The sequence below is a fragment of the Fulmarus glacialis genome, unplaced genomic scaffold, assembly GCF_000690835.1.
Source record: "Fulmarus glacialis isolate BGI_N327 unplaced genomic scaffold, ASM69083v1 scaffold29516, whole genome shotgun sequence".
Lineage (NCBI taxonomy): Eukaryota > Metazoa > Chordata > Aves > Procellariiformes > Procellariidae > Fulmarus > Fulmarus glacialis.
This window is the reverse complement of record NW_009219240.1, coordinates 3,824-21,992: the sequence shown is the minus strand read 5'-3', so window position 1 is coordinate 21,992 and position 18,169 is coordinate 3,824. Positions and strand designations below refer to the sequence as shown.

The window sequence follows — 18,169 nt, the reverse complement described above, 5'->3', positions numbered from 1 at the left end:
GATGAGACCCAAGGGGATGCCTGCTCACCTGCTGCAGGAAATTATGGAAACAGTCATGCAGAAGGCAGCAGACACAGCCCCAAGTTCCTAATTCTGTCCTGAACTGGGCTGTGAAAGATGGACCACTGAAACTGTACTGACGGCTCAGATGGACTGGTGCACGGCATTTCTCCTCACTCTCTGTGTAACTAGGAGGAAAACTGTTAAAGCCAAGTGAAACTGGTCTCCACAAGTCTCAAAAGCCATAATTTATAATCTTTTCCCATTACTATCTCAAACATATAATAAAGAAACTATTCTAAAATTTATTTTTCAAGCTAAAAATTCCAACTAAAGCAGAACTGTACACACTTTACAGTTTGATTGTAGTCAGAAAATTAAACTAGATTTCAGAAAGTGTTTTTCCTAAAGCTCTTTTCCTCTCATAATTATAGAAGAGCTGATGACAGGAGACACCCAAGTTCTTTCTGAGTGAGCAGTCCTTCTGCTTTGAGAGTACCGGTCACATGCTACAGCATTACTAACGTCAAATTCAATTACTATTTAATAAAATACTAGTTCTAATGCTTTATCACTTTACAATCATACTGTAGTCAAGACTGACACTTTCTTGTTCCAAAGCTGAGAACTATGCCACTACCACAGCAGTTGGAAACGTTTCACCAGATAGATAACTCGTTTTTTCCAACACTGTGAATAATTAGGCTAAATACAGTGAGACGTTAGGTTACAGCAGCCTTTTTTTTTTCTTCTCTCTTCAGAAATGTGTCAGAGAGCTTTATTAGTGTAAAGTAGGTTTTATATTTGGTCAATGCAACTGTCATTAAAAATTCTGAAGCAGAGATTTGTTTTCTAAAATTATTCACTATATTATTCACTAAAATTATTCACAAATAGATATCAGGCATCATCTTAGGGAAAAAAAATCATCACTATTTCCTATTTTGAGTACTTAGAGTACAGAGAACTGATAATAAAATTCAAGTGATTTTTTTTTCACCTAACATCAAATCTCTTCTAAATTAAACAATTAACAATGCTGGAATAAATTAAGTTGAGAAGGATTTCCCTGTATTCTGGGGAAACAAAATGTACAGAGTTACAGCTGGAACTGACATACCTGGTGCTGTTAAAAAAAAAAAAAAAAAGCATGCATGTATTTACCCTAGCAATCTTCTCTCAATTCTTTTAAGAGAAGAGGCTTTTCAAAAATTGCAGCTGCAAAATAAGTTTATTTAGTTTTTCATCTTTATTCCTCTACTAAACATAAACCAGGTCACGATTTTGAACTCTTCTACCTGCCTGTTCTTCATCATCATCATCTGACTGCTGTTCTGAGTTTTGGGAACTATCATACTCATACTCAATGGGCTTTGGATTGTTGTATGGGTAGCCATTGTCATCAAAAAACCTTCGGAAGGTGAACTCATAAAAAGCATGTTCAGGATGTTTTCCATTCTTGTACCACCCGTTAAGTGTATCATTTCTGTTCCCTTCCTTATCATCATCACTCCACAATTTATCTGGATCAACTGGATCGAAGTTTGATGTGTCTGTAGGATGAGCAATTTTGGGAATGTAAAAAGCAGACTGCCGCCGTAGATCGCTTGAAAAATCAATTGTTTTAAAAAATGGATGAGCTTTTATTTCATCTGCACCGTTTTTCCCTAAACGATCTTCTGGCCCTCGGCAGAGTTTAATAATAAGGTCGGAGGCCTCTGGAGTCAATTTAGCTTGAGGTGGAATATGAAGTGCAGTTTGCCAGTTGATAACCTTTAAAGCAAAAAGAGGAGTTATTCTATTTACAATTTCATAAAAACAAAAAAACACAGTGAAAATTAAAACAACAAACCAAACAAACAGCCACAAAGCACTCACTCAACACGTGTAAGTGTTTTTACACTAGAGAGGGGAAAATGCGAAGCTGGTCTTTCAGAAACATAAGGAATATTTTGTCTGGAAATCTGGCAAAATCCAGGTAAAATTATTCACATTCGAAATCTAAATTAGAGTCTGGCATGGAATACCCCTGTTATAAACCAACAACGATACCATAAAATCCTGGAACCTGAGATTAAGCACATGCCTTGCAATCCTAAAAAGAAGGTGAGGCAAACGAATTTTTATTTATTTGATGCACTGGAAAGATTAACAGATTTAAAGTTGGAAAAAAACCCCAAAACAATACAGCACTACATTTGAGCCAACTAATATCTTGCAAGCTGAATGCAGTTTTGCAAAAATGGCACCTGCAGAAGATTGCCCTGGTGGTTTCTCTAAAACAACTGGGGCTCAGGAAGGAAGGGACCAATGGCTCTGAGCTGCCAGTAACCCTGAGCAGCCACAGTCATCTGCTGCTGCTCCTCCACCTTTGCATGCTGAGCACCTGCAGATACATCACCAAAGGAAATCCTCTGCAGGTGAGCAGGCATGGAAGCCAAGTGGTAGGAAAAGAACACCCAGGTGCTGGAAGAGGAGAAGAAAAGAAAGTGGAAATAATAAATGGAACAGGTGCAAGAAGTGAAAGAGAACAGCTGAGATCTGAAATGTGATTTTTAGTTGGCATGTTTACTGTATGACCAGATAAAAGATATGGACGTGACCCTTGAAGTCCCTTTACAAATGAAATGCACCGCCACAGTGAAGTTTAAAATCTTGTTAGTTTATAACATGCTTGGACAGAGCAACACTCTCAAAAATCACCTTTGATTCCATTACAAATTAGAAAGACTATGTAAATTTCAAGCCTGCTTTTTCAGACTGTTAACACCAGACTTTTAAAGTTACCTTCATTTGTGTTTCCAGTGGTGTTTGTGCCAGGAATGGAGGCTGCCCCACTAACATTTCAAAGAGAATTACTCCAACACTCCACCAGTCACACAACTGTGTGTAACCTGAAATGAAGTCAAAACAAAGTAGTCAAAGCCTCAGCAGAATTTTAATCTTGTATTTCTAAGAATAAAAAAGGTTCACATGAGAATTCTATTCAATACTTGTTTAAGATTTCCATAACAACTACTATTTATTTTTTGTCAAAATATTACATACTTAGGAAAAGTGGCAGTGTAAAAAAGGTGAAGCAAGCTACCTGAATATCAGTTACTTTGCAGCAAGATTACAGTACAAAAATGCACTACCTGTTCGTAACAATACTTCTGGCGCAATATAATTGGGCGTGCCAACAAGGGAATGGGCCAGACAGCGCTGATGCTGACGTGCAGCCCTACGTTCAAGTGGCTTCAGCCGATCTCCACATCTGCAATTTGCTGGGTCACCCCATTCATTGCTGAAATCCATACTGTCTTGACGTGCATGATCACCTATAATTGAGTGAGAAAGGTGCCAAAATTGAGGAAGATCACTTTAGTTCTTAACTAGTATAAAATTTTCTTTATCTGTTAACATTTCTTGTTATAAGACAGAATCTGTTTCAATTTCAACACTCAACTTGAGAGCTAAAAATGTCATCAACTTCAGGATATGACTTTTTGTTTATGATATAAAATACTAGCTTTTGAGAACATTTTTTTTTTAAGTTTATTTTTGACATAATTATGAAAAAGTATCGAGTTTGATCTTTTCTCAGTTCTTCCTTAAACATAACCACATTGGGGGTATAGGTTGCATATTGTTCTTGCTCTTACGTAAACAGAAAACCCCCAATATTTAAATTATCAAAAAATAAAATCAGATTTTAAATCTTCAACTTCTCTCCAGAGACTGTGTAACAGTCTGGCATAAGTTACATGATATTTTGATAAAAACAAGTCAAAAGTAATTTAAAAATTGTTTTTGAAGGTATGTTCTTATTTTTGAAAATTAAAAATAGGTTATTACAAAATTTGTGTTTTATCACTCTCAGAACTGTGAAATTTTTTTTGCTCTAACTTTTTTTAGCTGTTGTTTTAAGCAGTCAAGTACGATTTTTAAAAACCTACTTAAATCTTTCTCAGAAATCAATAGGTTATACTAAAAGGAAGTACATAAGACACTCAGAATTTGGGGCGAAGTTTTCAAGAACAATTACATTTAAAACATCAGCCCTATCCTCAAAACAGAGTTAGGGTTGTTGTCTATGTAATTATCTTGCTACCGTGGTGATTTTCTCTCTCTGAATTTCAGAAGCCACTAATGGGACAAACTTACAGCAGCATAATTCATTTCTTCTCCCTTAAGGAATCAATGCTCACACTTACAAACTCTCCCTACCTAAACATTGCTTTCTATAATTTGAGTCGTGTGCAGACATATTGTTAGATGCATTATTATTCAGAAAGGAAACAGTACAATCATCTTTCTACTCATTTATTATTTAACTCCTTGCAAAGAATGACACATCAACAAAAAACCAAAGAAACCTTTTATATTTCTCTTACCACTCTGATAGTATTTTGAATCGTGGGTCCATCGAAAACCTGTACAGAGCCCGAAGTCAGTCAATTTAATATGACCATCGCGGTCTATCAAAATATTATCAGGTTTAATATCTCTGTGGATGAAGCCCATTTTATGAACACTTTCAACTGCGCAGGTCAGTTCTGCTGTGTAGAACCGTGCCAGATTTTCTGGAAAGACACCCATTCTAATTAGGAGACTCATCATATCACCTCCTGGAATGTAGTCCATTACAAAGTACAAATTGTCCTTATCTTGGAATGAATAGTACAGGCGAACCACCCATTCATTATCGGCTTCTGCAAGGATATCCCGCTCAGCTTTAACATGAGCAACTTGATTTCTAAGCAATACATCTTTTTTCCTCAGAGTTTTTGTTGCATATAAAGCATTAGTATCCACTTTTCTTGCTAGGCAAACTTCTCCAAATGCACCAACTCCCAGGGTTTTAATTTTTACAAACATTGACTTGTCCATTTTAGCTCTTCTTAGCCGAATATAATTAGACTCTTTCTGGCACAACATTTTTCTCATTTGATCTCGGGCTTCTGGTGACAATCCAACCTGTGCAGCAAACAGAATTAAATCTGAAGAGTAAACAGTACTCTTAATTCTTGGTGATCTTCTTACAATTATAAGGCTTAGGCAAAGCAAACCAAATACTTGTATACAGCATGGGAAATAACACTTTAAGGGTTTTTGTTTTCCTTTTTTTTTAAATTTACACATTAGGATTCTATGAAGGCATGTAGGAATGAAACAAAACAAAAAATGTGATCACTTTCAACAGCAAAATGCATGAGGTGCCATGCACCAGAAGGTTCTTGAGAAGTGAGTATGTTCTCAACGAGAGAAAGGGTAATTTACAAACTACTGATAAAAACCACTACAAATAGTATTTATCTGAGTAACAGTGTGCATCAACTGCCTCCCCGATTCTCTTTGCAGAGCTAAAGGAAGCCAAGACGTTCCTAGGAGCAGTAAGTCACTGAGGGCTAACTAAGGAGCTGCAGTGGGAAAGGCTTCCACTCTCTAGAGCAGCTACAGCAGAAGTCACTAAACTTCCTGACCACGTCAGTGGAATTTCAGTTGCAGGAGGGAGTATGCAATTCTCCCACTCTCATGCTTCCCTGTGTATCTACACAAACGGGATCCACATGGCACTGTTTCCTACTGTCCACCCACACGAAGCACATGCCTCTGCCACAAGCCAAGACCTGATCTTCCCTCTTACCGCATAACCCACCTCTTTCTAACAGGAGTTCAGTCACACTTTCTCTACCGCTCTCCACTCTACATACCAACAAGTTGAGCAGAGCAATTTCTTTGAAGTGGCTCACTCCTCCCCGTGGTATCAGTTTTTGGCTCCCATCTGTGTACATATCCCTATCTTGAATGAACATCCCTGATGTTCTGGCCAACACCTCTAACATTCTGACAGCTGAAACACTCACAGGCCACATGTAACTCATCACCTACAGCATGGAAACCCTTATCTACAAGAACCACACTAAGCATTCTCGTCGTATTCCAACCTGGGTTCCTCCTAGTGTATTTTTGCTGGCTTTAATTCCTTTAAAGTGCCATTCAATTCCAGTGCCATCTTTCTTGGCAAATTTCAGGCCCCTGGATTCAGAATATCCCTTCTTTTTCGTTTTAATGTGAGCAGAATCTTTCTTCAACTTTTCTCTGTGACACTACCCCCACATAGCTTTATGTTCATTCCTTCTTTTGTTTTCTGTCAGCATTTTCAAATTCTTATATTTTCCCTTTTCCATAGCACCTCAATTATTTTATCTGCCTACCTGGCTTGAAATCACCATGCTACAGCAATGATTTCCAAGTTCAACCTACAGTATATTTCCTTATTTTTTTCCTGGACATTCTGATCATAAAATCAAACATGGCCAAATTGAATCCCTGTGAACATCACAACTGTTACTCAAGTACTATTCTAGAAGTTTTCAATTTCTTATTGTCACATCTTATTGATTCTTGATACCAAATCTTGCTGCTTCCATCTCCTTAATGTTTCAAATGTTTAAGATACTGTCTGCATAACAGTACTTAGGACCATCATCGGATTAGGTAACCACTAGTCTAGGCCTGTATAAACTGCATGTTAATAGATGACTTCTACTTCACCTAAATTACAATATAACTTGAAACAAAATATGATAGATGCAACTGAGAAAAAAGGCGAGATAAAAGACCAATTAGGTATCATTTAGTATCTTAAAAATGCTGCCAGGATACTATATGTCACCTATTAAAGAAAATACTGTTAGAACACAGAAGATTTCTTACACACATCAAAACAAAAATGGATCCAAAGGAGATGCAATTAGGAAATGCATACAAAATGCTTGTCTACCCAAACAAACTTCACAAGGAATATCAATTCAGTAAGGTTTAAATGGGGAAGGCTGTCTCAAATTTGAGACAAAATTTTTGGTTGACATCAGACAGGCAGTAGTTAGGACTGGGTAGCAGTAGTTTCAAGACTAGATGTGGGAAATAGGTTCAACTCCCTACTCCAAATCAAGAAATAGTCTTTCTCAACACATTACTGCAGGAATACCCGGGCACTGTCTTCCAGGACAGAAACATCTCAAGTTTTCTGTGAATGAACATGCTTAAGGCATACTTCAGTGCAGAAGGAGGGATTTTTGAAGACCTACAAATGTCAGGAAGACATTTGAAGACCTGACCCTGTTAAAGTTCAGACAACCACGAGTCATCTTCTCAAGTCCCCTCTGAACCATGAAGTTTGCTTCAGTACAACCCCACTTGCATACAAACTGAACCCCACTGATCAGTTAGAAAACTGGCAAAAAATATATTCTAGATGGCAACAAAACCCTAGAAGGAGGGGAGATCCAATACAGTAATTAATCACTGCAGACATACAGAGTCTCCAACAACCTTGTAGCTTTACCTTCTAGTACCTGCTCTCTAGCTGTTGCATCCTAACAATTTTGTTGTAAAAAATAGCTCAAGTACCCCAATTTGTCATCTTTTCCCTCAATCCATCTTCACATTTTCCTATGCTATCCACTAAAACAAATGTTCATCACAAACTGATCACTCCCTGCATTGCTGTATTTTCCCTAGAACTCTCCTCAGCTACAGCATTTACCAAAAATTAACCAACTTTGTCAGCTGCACAAACACTTATGCACATACACCTCCAATCAGTTCTAGTCAATGCCAGACATGAGAGCTTCCTGAATTGCTCTACGATATCACACAGTTCGCTCTCATTTTGCTCCCTTCTCATCTTGCCGTGCCTTTCATGAGTTAAGTTTCTCTTTGCGGCAAAAACATCTACCATAATTCTTGGGCAAATTCACACAACTAACTTAAGTATTTTTGAGACAGCTCCACTCTATTCCCTAGGAAACCCAACAGCACAGAAATATATCTACACTAGAAATACAGCATCCTGTGAAGGTAGGTATTTCTGTAGGGATGCATTCTGTTTTTTTTTTTTTTCTTTCAAAATTCCTACCAAGGCGGAGAAAAGAAGGGATTCAATACTTGTTTAATCCTCTTAAACTTCCTGAAAATAAGTAATGAGCTAGTTTCCCTTTCGCCTTCTCATAAAGACCCAAAATATACTTGGCTATTGTGGGATTCCTCTCCTATACCCGGATGAAAAATGAGAGGTCTGCTGCAGCATAATACCCCATTTTCCACCCTTCAGCCTGTAATTAAACATCCCAGCTTTAAATCTAGTATAAACATTATAAATTGCATTTCATATAAGAAAAGAGATTTACTAAGCTGCTTTAAATGCACAAGAAAAATATCAAGAAAAGTTTTATCAGTGCTTTCATGTAAGTAACACTTATACTTACTATGGAACACAACACAGGAAGAAGGGAAAGTGAAGTATGCAAATCAACATTGATTAGAATCTTACATTTAAGTACTCAAATATAGTCAAAATAAATTCATGCTTAATTTTGATGCAGGATTGCATGCAAAGCCCTCTAAAAAGGGATCATGCTATTCTTAATAAATACTGTTGCTCCAAAATCTTACTTGTCTACACAGGGATGGAGGCTACAGAGTTCAGGAAAGCTTCCCACACCTTAACAGTTTAAATCAGCTGTTAGTGGAAGTGAAAAGGAAAGAAAGAAGACTAAGAATAAAGATCTAGAAAGAGTTCCAGGAAGAAATCTTGCTAACATTTACATATTCGCGATTAAGCAAACACTTACACAACACTAGAGCTTACAGTAAGAATTGTCAAAGAGTAAGAAAACATGGAATTAAAAAACAGCACTTCAAGAAAGTGGCATAAGTCAAATACATTCTTTCACAGAATAAATTAAAAGGTACATCGTACTCATGTCAAATTTTCAACTACAATTGTTAAGAAATATAAGTAATACATCTCGAATTTCCATTTCTGCAAATCTTAATTTCACTACTTCTCACTATCTTCTCTTTTGAAATTACATATGTGTACATCAGCTTCAGTTTTTATCCTTTTGATTTGGTTTAGTAGAACACTGAAACCCCAGAAACAGACCGCTGACTTCACATAGGCACAAAGAAGTTGATTTTACATGTTTTTGTTGACATCTGTTTTTTGTTATCCCATTCAATTATCCCTTGTTTGAACAGATACCCTCACAGCCTGGATTATAAAATACTTAGGCAAAAGGTACCGTGTCTCTTTCATTCTAAAAATGTAACTTTTAAATACTGATTTTTTGGATTTGAACTTAAAAAACACTATCACTACTGGAAACAAACTGCAGAACATAAAAGATATTACTGTTTAGGTGACTATATAAATGCAATAACCAGCCTACTGCTTGTCCCCGCTTTGCTACTTGTACCTGCAGTGTTTATTTAAAAAAAAAAAAAATTTTAAAAATCATTAAAATATTGCATGTAACTCACTCAAAAATCAGGATTAAATAGAATCCATAACAAAAAGCTATGAGCCATGTAGCTAAATCTCAGTTCACGCAACGATGATTTTGCTTCTGCTGCCTTATCATACGTGAGCCAGATGAGCTACATTTAGACATGCAAAAATCTTACTTAAAAAAATTAATTTCTAAGAAGACAAGGAACTATGTAAACAAAGCAACGAAGAATTTGCCACATCTCAAACACAAAAACCAAAAATAGACTTCAATACCACGATATACCACAATGTTCTATTTATCTGTACTATTTAAACATTCTACAATTAAGACATATTTCTTAAAATTAATATAGGAACAGTTCTCTAGTCATAGATTTAGAAAGAAGGAAGAGTTTACCCGCATCATTTCATTCTCTAGTTGTTTTTTCCGATGCAAACGCTGCTGATGTGACTTCAGTATATTCTCCACATGCTGCTCCATGAAGAATTTAAAGGCCTGAGGGGAATAGCTTTGAATGCGAGACTCTCTTCTTTCTTCATCTTTCTTGTTTTTTCTAACAGGAACAGGTGATGTTGTAATTTGTTTCTTTTCTTTATCTGTTGAATCAACACATTCATAATTCTTTTCATTCTCATCCTCTTTGGATAAAATAGGTGGCTCCTCCTTGTTGAGCTTGGGTCCTGTCTCATACAGACTGACAGAGGGATTCTGGTGTAATAAGTGTTTTGGGTAAGGTGGCGGGGGACCCTGGTAATTCGGAGCCTCTGCAACAGGAGACATAACTGCCATATTTGTAGATGGGCTCTCAGAGAAGGGAATGGTCTGAACCGTTTGCACTGGCTGCGGCATCCAGGAAGGGTGAGTGGGCGCTAAGGCAGTCTGTAGCTCTGGTTTTAACACACGCATACTTTTTACTGGTTGCTGAATGGGAGCTGGCGTTATAGCTGTTACTGTTGTAGCCGAAGGCTGAGAGCTGCTAGAGTGATTCTGCCTATTTCCATGATGGTTGTTGAAAGAATTTGACCGCACAGGAACATTGGGTTGCCATGTAGGCATGTCATGCCCATTGCCAGGTGATGACTGCGGTTGCACAGGGGAAGGCTGTGACCAGGACGCAGGTATTCCAGCTACATTTGTATTATAAAGTTCCATGTTGTGACTATTTCTATTTGGCACCATCATTGCCTGAGGAAGATTCCCATTGGTGTATGCTGAAGGAGGAGCAGATCCTCCTGCCTGCATCTGTAGTGCTGTGGGACTTTGCCTGTTAGTTGGATTCATGGGGTATGGGGGGGGCTGGCGATTCACTGAGTTTCCAGACACCACATTCTGGTGAACTATGAATTCTGCCTGACAATTGCCATTTTGCATTCCAGCTCTTCCTGAGGGAAAACCAAATTTGCTGTTGGCAGAACTCTGCATGATTATTGGTTGTCTGCCAATGGGGACAGCGCTCATGCCTCTCTGACCCTGCGTGGAAGAATTTATAGGTGGAGGATTCATAGGTGGAGGTGGATAACCATCCTGCCATGCGCCTGGTGGCACTGGAGAAATACGGGAGATCACATATTCCATGTTTCCAGAGTAACGCTTTGTTTGAGAGTTTGGTTCCCAGGAAGGAGGTGGAGGAGTAGTTCCCCTTGGAGGGGGTGTCTGTCCTCGAGGAGGTGGAGGAGGAGGAGTGACACTCCTTATCTGTGGTAGAGGCGGGGGATTCACTCTTTGTCCATTGCCAGGATGAGCCTGCGCAAATGCTGCAATGCCAGATCCAGATAATGGCCTTCCTACATCAGGCTGAGAGCTGGGACTTTCTGAGCGATAAACTACACCATCTCCCAGGGAAGGGCCATGCCTCTGAGGAACCAAGGACTCCTTAGAACCCTTCCAGCTCTGCTTGCGGTTAACTGATTGCTGTACAGTCCCTGCTTTTACAAGAAGAAAACACAGCATTTATATTATTAGAAATAATTTCTATTTACTGCTTTGAATGTTTTATTCTTCTGCATTAATTACTACAGAAACAGGATGGGAATTCTCCAACATAACATAATCCACTATACTTCACATGAAAAATTTATCTCTATCTAGTAATACACAGCATGCTATGGTAATATGCTCAGTACACAGTATAAGAGCAAAAAAAATGCAATGAAACTATAGCATCGGAGTTTTTAGAAATTACTTTTCTGAAGATGCATTTTGCTTCAATTACAGATGCACTCAATTTCTAATTGAAAAAAATGGTAATACGCAAAATTATTAGGCATACTATGTATTTTTAATCATGGATACAAGCAACTTTCAGAAGAGATTTTCAATACAAATGCAAAAAAGCACCAGCACGGAAAAATAGGTTTAATCATGTTGCTATTCCTTCCAGTTTAACACTTACAAGACATGAAATGTTCTTAAAGTAAAATTTAACTGAATGTTGTAAAAGTCAAACAGCCCGCTTACATCCTTGTATGCGTACAGTTCATCCAAAATTGTTATATTCCTTGCATGCAAAATTTGATTAAGTACTTTAATTTTAAAAGTTATGTCTTTATGGGTAAAAGTGTAATATATAGAGGCAAGAATTAAAACTGTATGAAAGTAAAACTTAGAGAGCCAAACTCTACAATATATTTACTTTACAGATGTTATTTTGCATCATATGAACACAATAATATGCAAGGAACTGATAGGGCATGCAGTCTTATTGTGCTTTTTACAATGTTATTACTGTGATACTTGTAAACACATATGGTACTGTAACTGCTAAAGTCACTGTATATTCAGAAAAAGAATATGTTAATTACTATATCTGTGCAAGTAACAATGAAAATCATGGCTAAACAGTGGCATCTAGCTAGCAGCTTCATACAAGCACTGACTAACCGTGCTTCACAGACTAAATGAAAATAATGCTGTACTTTGCTACTCTTGACTACTTATTTTTCCTCATACCTATATGGTCAATTTAAAATGCAACTTTACAGAGCTAGCAGCTCTGCCCTCAACTTCAGTCAAATAGAAGTTCAGTATTTCTGCTGCATTTGAAAGTTACCGTTTGTTTAGGTGTATGCTATTAAAACCTGGTAAAAAAAGAAAAACATCAAGATGTATTAAATATGTGCTTGCATGTGTTAAGAGAGCAATAACAGCAAGTAGCAAAATTCTGACTCTGTTGCTACTAAAGCTATAGTTTGTCCCCTAACTTCTATAAAAACATGAAGTCTGTCTTAAAAACCATACAAACAAAATCTGGAACCAAGCAGAAAATTAAGTAGATAGAGGGATCTTGAAACAGGACATCCTAAAATACAAATACTGTAGCCATATGATATATAAAAATATATATACACAAACAAATAATATATATACACAAAATTACACATAGGTAGTGCTGCTGTGTGGGAGAGTGTGAAATGAGCGACAAAAAAATTAAAATAAGAATTCAGTGCTCACCACTGACTTCTAAACATCACCTGACACTGAGAACAAAATAAGGGCATCACACTAATGAGGGACAAAAATTACTAAAATGAGATCTGAATGCCATTTCTTGTATAAAATACTTACATACAATACTAAAACCACAGAGTTATAAAAAGAAACGTAAGAAATTGCTGCTAAATGCACCTATCTTTCAGAAGAATTACATTATATACTTTCCATGCTATTTTTAAAAGTAAAAACCTTTATCTCAACATCTCCTCTGTTGCACTGTGAGCACATGAAGGAGGAATTTGCTGGTTTATATTTTTCACCTATAAGAATACACTCAGCGAGTTACTGAGTGAGTTACCATGGATACACCTACCTGGTGGTTTCATACCTGCATTTACAGGTCTTGCTGCTGCTGCAACCATCTGTTCCCGACGAGGATCCTGGTAGCTCATTTTACTTATAAATTCGATGGCAGCTTCTATACTACGGTTGTTAGTTTGTCTAAGAGCTTGTATAACCATATCCTAAAGAGAAAATTATATACAAAAAATAAATTACAAGAAAATGGCAAAAATACCAAAAATCATGGTTATTTAACCAAATATCCCCCTGTAATTTTACCAAAGTACATAACTGATTTCTAATTTTAAAATGTTTTCTCCACAACAGATCCTCCAAAACACTAATACAGTCTGGATCTTCAGGGAGAAAAGTTAACTTGTTGAAACACTGTAGTTTGATGTAGATCATGTCACTTTGCTATTCGTACAGTTTGCTTTTATGCACGGATATGCACTACCCAGGTAACAGGAGTAACATGATGACCAGAGGTCCCTTCCAACCTAAGTTATTCTATGGAAGATACCCTAATGTGAAACTCGGAACTTTGGTTTTTGCTCATTTTCCTTCAATTCAGCATGTCTTTTTGTCAACAAATATCCATTAGTTTCTCCCTAAGAACTCTTCCTGATGAAGACAACATTATTGGCAGAAATTCTATTATTCTTGTGGTAGATTTAGGCTCTGCATTCTCAGAGATCCAAACACAAGTTTTGATCTGATGTCCAATCCCAGCTCTGTCAATGGAAAATATACTATGGACCAGTGGTTTTTCCACTGACTTGAATGACATCAAGGTCAAGCAACAGAGGCAGAATTTCAGAGATGGTGAAAAATCAGGCACTGCTCTCCCTGTTATATAGCACAGGATTTGTGCAGTTGACTCCACAAGTCTGAAACAAATCCACAGCATAACTCCCTATAATTAAGCACACTGTCTTTAGTGATTTGTTATGGCCATACTTTTGTCATATTGAAACTATCATTTTAGTTCACATTCTGTTTGAACAGGTTACCTACATACAACAGCATTCACCTCCTACTAAAATCAATGGGAAATCAAAGAGGGCTCAAAAGGCAAGTAGTCAGTATCAATTTTAAAATCAAACCCACATTTATACTTTCACCATGCTTTTGTATGTTTTTAACACTACAAACATACAAAATTACATACTGCCTTCAGAAACAATAATTAAACTCAGTGAACAAAGCAGAACCTCAAAAAAGGATTTTAAAATAAAACAGTACATATAATAAGGTTGTCAAAGTTTACAGACCAGCTGACATTGTTGGAAAAAGCAGATACAACTTTTGATCTCATAGCTCCTTCACGAGACAGTTATGTCTGCAACATTTCTATTATAGGCAAGACTGATCTGTTGCAAAGAAGTACATTTTCAGCACCAGTATGCTATTTGATCATTGTGCAAACAGAAGGTTAAGTTGTCCAGAGTATTTAATTTCCAATTTGAACATACTTTTATAGGACCCATCATTCATTTTTACCTATGGACTTTAATTTTCTTTTTAATCAGTTTCAAAAGCAAATTTACTGTCTTTTTAGCCAAGTAATTCTACAATATATAAACCTAAACCTACAAGTTCACATCACCAAGCCATAAAGACACACAGAATCTTAAAGTTCAGAACCAGCAATATTTTAAGAGATGAAATTTAGTTCCCTCTTCACTAACCAGAGGACCTGAGTAAGAGCCAAAGTATCTCTCTCCCCTCTAGCTGAAGAACAAAAACCCTGGTCACCTATGTGACATGAAGTATTCAATGTCTTGAAGAGTATCACCTTACACAGAACATAGAAGGACTGCACTTGAATCCTAATAAGCAAGAGAGATTTCCTGTAAGCTATTTAGGGCATTTTTTTTAAAAAAAACAAACACAATGAACTGCATTCTCCCATAATTACTATATATAGATATATTACTACCTATATACACACTATATATATACACACACACCTGATACTGATAGATACTATCTATCTGTTCAGCTTTAACCCTGAACACTACCTACTACCTGAGGGATGGGGGGAATAATCAGAACATTTGTGACACTCAATACACTTAAATTAAAAAAAAAAAAAAAAAAAGGAAAAAATCAGCCGCTTACAGCTGGCCAACACCCCCAGCTATGATGCAGTCCATAAAACAATCCCAGCTCAAAATACATTCTCATTTCATTCCTACTTGCTGTCTCAAACAGCCCCCACCAAGAAAAATGATTTCCTACTTCAGCTGTATCTGTTCCCAGGGGTGTTCACGGGCCAATGCCATATGGACTATTGTGGCAACACAACTATGGGTTAACACATGGCAGAAACGCCTTATGCTGGCACTGTGCCTGAAAAAAGGTCCATATAACCACAAGTATCCTGGGAATTCTCAGTATCCAAGAACAAAGGGTAGGAGCAAAAGGCTTCAAGATACAAAGGATCCAACAAAAATACCAATTTAAGATACCTTTCTAGTTTATTATCCAGCCCCATACCATTCTTCAGTTTGCAAAAATGACTGCAGGTTCAATTTGTAAAAATGGATCTGAGAACTGATCTACTTTTAAAAAAAAAAAAAACAAAAACAAACCAACCAACCAAAACCAACTAACCTCAGCAACAAACCACAGAGCAGGAGCAAATTATTACAAAATCATTTATCATGATAAAATCCTTTTATTCTTACTGAAAACACAGCCTGGACTGTATTTGAGCAAGCGAAAGGGACATGAAAAATTACTGTTGGCACCTGACCCTGGGACATTGTTGAGGAAAAGCCTGTTGATAGTTTTGGAGAGGCTCACTCTGCATAGAGGTAGATCTCTGTAAATAGCAAAGCACCACAGCCAGCAGAACTCGTGAGCTGGTCACTACTACAAGCAGTGTACCCCTGTAAAGGCAATCCCTGTTGTGGTGCTTTGCCTTTTTCCTCTGGAAAGATAAGTGGTTTGCTACCTTTTTTTTTAAACCTGCTTTTGTACTCAGGTTTACAGAGAAGGCATGAAAACAGGTAATTTACCTGATGTGCAAATCCCAGTAAAAACACAGAAGCTGTAAGTGTATTAATTTTTTACTCCTGGAAACCACTTTTCAGACTCCTTTCACTTATTAAAATGAATGAGTGGAAATAAGTTTAGTCAATAATTTAAAAAATAAATAAATTGAACAATTATTCAGTTCCCTGTTCTTACAAAGAAAATAACAGCAGAATAATTACTTATGTCCAAGATTTTCAAACAAAAATGTCAATTTTTGTCTTGAGAGTATACCGCAGAGAAGAGACTCTGCAACTGGTTTTGCCATGTGCCTTGTTATTTTATCTGTATCTGACAAAGTATGTAAAGTGAGGATAGCCAAATTTCTTTCCCCAAAAAGTTTAAGTTTCTATAAGCCACAGATGTAAAAAGCTCATTAAAATTCATTTCTGAAATATTTGGTACTGCCTTTCAATTTAGAATGGCCATATTTTATCAAAACATTTTAACTGAGCACAATCCAAAATTCCGTTGAGTATCAGACGCAAAATCCCTGTTCTAGAGAGTCCAGTTCTCTCTGCCTAAAATGATATAAATACTTAAAACAACTTACCCCTACCACATAAGAACAAACTGCACAAGATACTTAAAAAAAAAACCCAAACCAAAAGCCAAGCCTCTCTAAATCCTTCTATTCCTCTTCTTCATCCCCCATTATTAACAGTTTCGCTATGTCCTAATTAGAAAACTACCAGATTTTGAAGAAGCTATTTTGCTTATCATATGCTGTTCAAACATTCCACGACCAACACCCCCTCTGACATGTATTAATAGTTTACAGTTAGCAGAACACCAAATCTTGAAAATAAAATATTTCACCTCATCAAAGCCAGCAGCTTGTAAGTCTTGCAGCATTTGTCGGTTAACTTCTGATGTTCCTTTGACAGCTGAGGTTGTTTCGTTTGCAAAAGGCAGAAGTGAGTTTCTTATCTCCTGCAAAACTTTATGATATGTTACAAATTTGGGGGGATTTCGGCCTTGTCTAGGATCTTCAGATAACATTTTGCCCATGCTGTGATCAGCTTTAGCAGCATCTGAGGGTTTAGGTAAATTCCTGAGGCTCTCTCGTATTTCCTGTAGCATCTGCTGGCTGCTGCCAGTATAGTTACTGGCAGGAAAAGTCTTAGGCCTCATTTGTCTATAACCTTCTGGCTTCTCACTTCTCTTCATGAAAACATGTATATATGCAACCTCCACCAAGGACTCGCACACACCAAAATTCAAGGAAGACTGGCTGGTAGTTTCAGAACTTGTGAAAGCAGTGGCTCTGCACTGTGAAACCGTGGTTCCTGTAGTGCTGGAGTTTGTCACAACTCAAAACTGCTATCCTGTTAAAACAACAAAAAAAATCCCATTATACATAGAGCAGTGAAAAAGTTCACAATGTAGCATTGGTAGCAGTGAATGTTCACATGCAGCACTGCCTTCACAGTTATTAAAAGCATGCTAAGCAACTTCTTCAGGCAGTCTTTACTCAACCTAAATTACAAACTGTGTTGGGTTTCTAACAAAAAAAAGTTTTAGGTGCCTCAACTCCAAACTGTTGAATTGCAAAGGTTGTGGACAGAGTAAAGAGGAACTCCGTGTAGCAGACAAAGCTTTCAAGAGCAGATATGAACTGCTGCGTGTGCTACCCCATCACTGCTCCTTTGCCTTCCCTCTCTGCTCGGTGCTGCCTCCGTTCATCAGCCACGTCCTCTCTAGCAACACTGTTATAGCTGAAGGTGCCAACTCTACTATCCAGTTAGGTAGGACGTGGACCAAATACCCTAGCTGTTCAACAATTCTGACATCAAGCTCCACAAATAGATGGAAGCGAGAAGTACAAAGTACACCAGTGAGACGGTATATACCATCTTGGTATATTATATACCATTTTGGTATATAATACCAAAAAATATATAATTACCATGATTTTATACATTCTTTAGCAGTCACATATGTAAAAAGTAAACACTTGCCTAGCTCATCGCACGCAACTTTATGATTTCTTGTACCATCTGCCATTTAAACCTGCTTAAGGGTTCAGTTTTCTAAGGCTGTCACAGTCTCTTAGCTTGAGTCCCCTT

General features: G+C 37.3%; 1 protein-coding gene across 1 annotated transcript; it reads right to left on the bottom strand.

Annotated features, from left to right (window-relative positions):
* Positions 1 to 987: 987 nt before the first annotated feature.
* On the bottom strand, positions 988 to 17,431 carry LATS1 (large tumor suppressor kinase 1). Its single transcript, XM_009580295.1, has 7 exons — positions 16,920 to 17,431; positions 13,090 to 13,240; positions 9,681 to 11,206; positions 4,377 to 4,959; positions 3,138 to 3,320; positions 2,788 to 2,894; positions 988 to 1,773 (listed from the first exon to the last, which is right to left on the bottom strand). Exons 1-7 carry the CDS (start codon positions 17,268 to 17,270, stop codon positions 1,261 to 1,263), a joined length of 3,414 nt encoding a protein of 1,137 aa, XP_009578590.1. The 5' UTR covers positions 17,271 to 17,431; the 3' UTR covers positions 988 to 1,260.
* Between the last annotated feature and the right edge of the window lie 738 nt (positions 17,432 to 18,169).